Here is a 6,178-nt window from a genome sequence, read left to right on the forward strand (position 1 = left end):
TTTGTGAAATTAGAATTTATTTTTCCCTGTAAGGTGGGGCTAGAATCAGTTGCAAAATAGCACCCATCTTATAAATCCCCAGCCAAATAAGACTCCTTAATATTTTGGGAGAAGCTTTCACTTACCACACACAGAGAGCACATCATAATAGCACTGGGAAGTATTTACATTTTTCATGTCTTAAATATAACATAGTGTCTGCTTTAAAAAATACATTTTCAGTAGCCTTCAGCTGTGGTGTGTCCTAGATCAGTTCTTGTAAAGCTGTAAAAACAAGACATTGTTAGTAAGGATGTAAACTAAGGATATCTGTAATGATTTGCAAAATGTCAGAAAGCATCCAGGAGGAATGAACTTTGCTTACCATTTGCATAAGATTTTCAAAGCTCTTCAAAAATTCTTTGGGGCTTTTCTTCTCATAAGATTCACATGTTTTCGTCTCATAAGACTCACAGTGCTGGAAGATAAAGAGAATCATGGCACTTGTAAACAGCACATCACAATCCCTAATCAATCCTCAAGCTTTCTCACTGAAAAATCCGGAGGGTTGTAATCAATGCCTTTTCTAGCTGGAAAAGCTTTGATACAAGCTCTTCCAAAAGGGAAGGAATTTAGTAATGACATCTTTCATTCACTTTTTTTGCAGTGATCCCTGTCCCTCTGCCAGCACATTGTGTGGTTGCCAAGTACATGTATGTGAATTTTTATGGTCACAGGGAATGCTTTTCCCAAAAATTCAAAAATTGGACTTTTTGATTTTCAAAGTAATGAAAGACAGATTACTGTTTCTAACAGACTTGCTTTCTACAATTCCCCCATTGCAGGGGGCAGCTGCTATAGAAAATAAGGAGCATTATTATTGATATGAGCGCTGTGAGGAAATCCTACCTCTCCAGAGTCTCTGTAGGTAAGTTTGTTCACAATTCTAATGGCTTTGTGGAACGCCACCTTATCTTGGCTGCTCGCTGGTTGTAATTTCTGGACGCCCTTCTTGAAGCAGGTCACAGCTGTGGACAGGCATCCCTCCTAGGGCAGGAGAAGAAGGAACTGGTTAAAACCAGTGTTGCTGCAGCTGTTTTTCCTGCTCATGTTAGATTGTGGTCCATGTGCAGAAGAAAGTATCCAGGGTATTAACTGAGAATATTCAGCTGTACCTTTTTTATTTTTTTTAATTAGTTTTTGATGTGCAGGTGATGTTGAGGCTTTACTTGGGCTGTTCTTGCATAATTACTTCGGTATTTCCTAATGCAATAAATGTGCACTTGGCTATTAATCATGACAGCATTTGAAAGAAAGCAGTCCTGAAGAGCAGATCAGTTACACGCAGTAGGTTTTCACCTGCTAAAGCACGAGCATTTTATTTTAAAAAAATTACTATGTGGGAATATATTTTTTTCTTCCTCATTTTGGTGCCTTTTCTAATAATGCTGGGTTAATAATTAGAATTGACGAAGAACTGCGTGTTTTGAAATACTATTAAAATGTTATGTGATAACATCAGAAATGATACAGAAACTATCCCCAAAACTAATCTAACAGTCAACAGAGAAAGGAAAGCGATGTTTACTGCAGCCAATTTAAGTTGCTTCCTGTTTTCCAAAGAAGGAAGCTGCTGATTACACGTATTAGGCTCCAAAGCCATCCTTGTTTGCATACCTACTGCTACCCAAGCTGAGTCTCATCTGCCTTATGAGTTGTCACTGCAGTTTGCTGCTTGGGCAAGGACAAGGCAGCTTTCATGGATGTAGCTTATAACAAATTTTTCTAGCAACATTCTGTGTTGGTCAGATAAAACATTTTATTTTCCTTAAAAACCACACGTTTATGGTTGTTTCAAGCATCCTTACCGTAACTGGCCTTGCTTACTGGAAAAAAAACACTACTTGTCTTTTAAAGAGATCGATTTTCCAGCTGAAACTGAAAACGTTTTTGGTCTCATCCGTGCTGAGCTGAGAAACCAGCATTTCCCATCTGTACTGCCTTTTCTGTTTTGCTGAGCTGTCACTTATAGCTGCAGCAGCCAGCGAGCAGGGCACCACAAAGATTGTGGGGCCTGGTGGGTTGTCATGGGCTAAGCACTTTGGGGATGAGGCATGAAGGAGCACACACCACTGGAAATGTCTGAAGGGAGCTAGAAATGTGTAAAATATTTCTATCAGTGGCACTTGGCAGCAGCACTCTGCATCTGACTCAAACTGGCTTTACAGATGAGCCTGTAGAGCCCTTGCTTCCGGAATTAGCGATCAGCGGGGTGAGATACAGATCCAGGGCACTTCAGCATCTTGTCACTCAGTGTCACTTCAGCTGCACTGCCAGTCACTAGCAGGAGAGATCATTTGCCCTCCAGGCTGGAATTACCTCAGCCTTAACACTGCTTTTTCACTTTTTAACACTGCTGGCTTCCCTTGAATTGACGTCCTCTAATCTCTCTTTATTCAAAGGAAAGAATACTCCATTGTTGAGGGTACAAGGAAATTATGTGGGAATGAATAGGGGCTAACAGTACACACAAAGGAACCTCAAGGAAGCCAAAACAGATCAGGATAAACCACCTAATTCTAAATGTTATAATAGGTGATTGAATTTTGAATATTGAAGACCAAATGCAAATCTGCAATGAGCAGGTTATAATAAAAAAAATCAAATATTTTGGTATTTGAAATACAGTTCTGTGAGCAACTTTTTATTAAATTGAGTTTCACTAGGCTGTGACGGCACCTAATCACTGAGTGCCATTTTAGCACACTGTGTTACATATTCAGTCACCCTGTAGGATGAGAAGTTTGTTGATTTGGTTGCTGGTGATAATTACTATTAGCCCACTAATGTTTTTTTACATGTTTTACGTTAGAAGCTGAACCCGTATCAATACCTTCTAAATATGAGAATTCTCTGTCTTCTCTAGTATTCAGAGGAGGCACTTAGGACCTCCCAGAATCAGACAGTAAAGCCCTAAGCTGCAAGTGAGCTGTTGTTTTCCTTCCTGAGCCGAGCATGACTTTTCTTAAGAAAAAAACCCCAACAACCTCATTAAGCAATTAGTCACTAGTTGTTGTATTTGCTTAGTTTCAGAGGCAGCGGTAAACGCTGGATTAAAATGACAACTAATAATCTCCTCCTTTTCACTTTGACACCACAGGTTAGAAAGAGTTTTAGTGGAAAAAGCCCAGCAATGAGTTTGTGCACTGAAGTCTTTTCTAGCGCTTCAAAGGAATGCATCTAGTTTGGTCATGCTTTTGTATATTTTTTGGCAAGTTAAACATGCACCGAGCTGTAAAGCCTAGGAAGAGGCTAACCAAAACCTGTGTGAAATGAGGTGAGTTTTTTTCCTTTCTTCTTGTAGCTGCTTGCAAGGGACTTTAGAATCCTGAGTAGATAAATTTTTAAGAATGTCTGCAGCTTTTACAGCATAGTAGTGCATAGTGATGGCTTTTCCATGTCAATCAAAATTGTTTGTGCTACAAGATAGGGCTCAAAAATTTAAGACAGCTGATAACACAAGTATAATATTAGGTAGTCACAGGTTGCTCTACATCTCAGTTGCATGTTGAGGCATTATCAAAGCAGCATGCATTTACCCTCTAAATTTTTAAGATGTGATTTTACTATCATGAGCATTTAAATTCACAGTACATCCTGCATCCTACCACTTTTGAGAGTGCACAAACCTGGTGACTCACTGTATATAAGATCTTAACCTTGGAAGATGCAAAATATCAGCACTAAATAATGTGTAAATATGTATCTGTATTAAAAAAGGGTTCACAGGGAGCTGCCCTTGTATTTTTAACTGGTTATAATCTGAAGAGAATATTGGCAGGTGCAGTTTTGTCTTCCTGTTGGTAGCACAGTCCCTGCACGAACAGACTCAGAGCAGTGTGAGTGCACATGAGAGGAGGAACTCGTTGACATGGCCTTGCAGTGCCACTCTTGCCATTTGGCTGCACTGGGAGGCAAGGGGGGCAGCTCAGCCATGCTGGAGCTCATGGCAGCTGGAGGCACTTCCACTCCAAATACCTGCATCCCCAAAAGCACTGCTGCTTGGCTGGGTATCATCTGAATCCTCACTCTTAGCACTATTTGTTAATTAAATGGAATCTGTGCAACTCTGGATCTATTGGTGGGTTATGATACACATAAAAAAGCAAACTAGTAATTCCAATGCCAAAATAGAAACACTTCTGCTAATAAATATCCAGAAAAGAACTTTTAGAAAGTATTTTCTTACTCAGTCTAGCTTGCATTAAGAGTACTAGGTCAGAGATGTGAAGAACAAGACATTGTCCCATTTGTCAATGGAATAAACCAGCACAAAATCAAAATTATATAATTTTGAAAAAAATTTTAAAGCAGCCTCACCACAAAGTTTTCTGGTGTATGCAGCAATTCAGCATCCTAAAATAAAACAAATAAATCTAAGTTAGAAAATTTTTAACATTTGAAAGTGATGTCTCTCATAAGATACATACTAAGCAATGTCCAGTGCTTGGAAGTAATTTCAGTATTATGACAAATGCCATCACTTACCTTATCTTTCACCATTGTTTGTAAGTCTTCAATTTTCTTTTTAATCTGTTTGTATTTTAATGTTCTGGGTGAAGCTGCAGTCAGCATCATAGTGGAGCAGAAGAAAAGCATGCAGAAAATAATCATCCTCTTCATCCTGATGAGTTCTGTTTTAAAATGTGCCAGGAGCAAAGCTGTGCTGTTCAAGTGTAACACTCCAGTTTGAGCTGTGCTCAGGTAAACCCTGCACCTACCTATATATTGCTCCCTGCTGGAGATGGAGAACCCACCCATTTCAGTTTGGAAAGCTTTGTAGAATGGATTAATGAGTAACCCTTTTTTCTTTTCCACTGGCTAGGTGCATGTATGCAGGCTTGTGCGTGGGGGGGCAGGGATTGATGGAGTGAAAGAAAATGTGCCCCATCTGCACACTGGGCAGGAAAAAAGAGAAAAGGGTGAATTCCCATTTTCACTTTGAGTCAAGAAATGAATGTACTAAAAAGTTAGTACTTAGAAACCACAGGCCTAAGTAAACAAAGATTCTGCATTTTTTTTCCTGTGTCATACAGCAATGAATCTCTTCAGTCCATCTACAGCTCTTCTGTACTGTTCTGGAGAAATATGACAGGACTTCTTTCAAAATTTAAATTTATTTATCTCACTTTATGGCTCCAAGGAGTGTTTGTCAGCTATTTCCTCCTGACATATATGAACTGTGGCTTTTTCACTCTCAGCTTGGATTGTGTTAGAGCTGTGAGTAAAAGCTCATCTTAGCATTTAAACCAGCTGAAACTTGCTTTATATTTGCTTGGAACCAGTAGCAGATACATGAACAGCATTGTGGAGGGCATGTCCACTGGGAGTGAAGGTTGCAGGGAGATACCTTGTTCTGGGAGAGATGAATCCCTGGAGCACAGCCATGACCAAGAGGGTCCAGTACTGGAAGGGCAAGGACTAAATCCTGGTGTGCCAGTCCCAAGGGACACTATTGCTTGTGGCAGGGATTCAATGCTTGTGGCACCTAAACACATTCAGCTACATCCTTCAGCAGCTGAGAATTTCCTTGGGAATGTAGAAGAATGTTTGAAGTCCAAACAAAAGTCTGTGCAGGCACTAGGGACTTACTGGACTTCCAGCTCTAGGAATCAGTTGATTTTAAAATCCCTGATCTTGATATTTCATCACAAAGAGAAGAAAGTCAGCTTTAAAATACTTTTTTGTATTATCATTATTTAATTACTATCAATGGCACTGAAGGGTTCCTATGTGGAATTAGTAGAGAGCAGTTAAAGTCACTTGGACACCTTCAGTTGTGATGAATAAAAAGATGGTCATGTATCTGTCAAATTAAATATTTTCTTTTGAAAATCTGAAGATTCCAGATGGCTTTGGGGATGCTTTACAAAATCTACACAGAGTTTGGACTGCAGTTGGATGTCTGGTAAACTGTATAGTATTCTGACATGGTATAAAATTCCCTGTATAAATCTGTCTGGTGGGTGAATTTGGGATGTCAGGCTGGGTCACTTGTTCATTGTTCATTTAAAAATGAGTGTTTAAGCTGGTGACAGCTCTATCTAACATGCTCTTGCATGTTTCTTTTCTATGTGCAAATGATTATTTACTCTATACTATTTATATGCTTAAGTAATTTTTCACCATTCAGAAAATG

General features: G+C 39.3%; 1 protein-coding gene across 1 annotated transcript; it reads right to left on the reverse strand.

Annotated features, from left to right (window-relative positions):
• Positions 1–249: 249 nt before the first annotated feature.
• IL21 (interleukin 21) lies at positions 250–4,662 on the reverse strand. The gene is made up of 5 exons (XM_063158091.1): positions 4,528–4,662; positions 4,360–4,395; positions 889–1,026; positions 365–457; positions 250–264 (listed from the first exon to the last, which is right to left on the reverse strand). Exons 1-5 carry the CDS (start codon positions 4,660–4,662, stop codon positions 250–252), a joined length of 417 nt encoding a protein of 138 aa, XP_063014161.1.
• Between the last annotated feature and the right edge of the window lie 1,516 nt (positions 4,663–6,178).

This window comes from Melospiza melodia, chromosome 5 (genome assembly GCF_035770615.1).
Source record: "Melospiza melodia melodia isolate bMelMel2 chromosome 5, bMelMel2.pri, whole genome shotgun sequence".
Taxonomy (NCBI): domain Eukaryota; kingdom Metazoa; phylum Chordata; class Aves; order Passeriformes; family Passerellidae; genus Melospiza; species Melospiza melodia.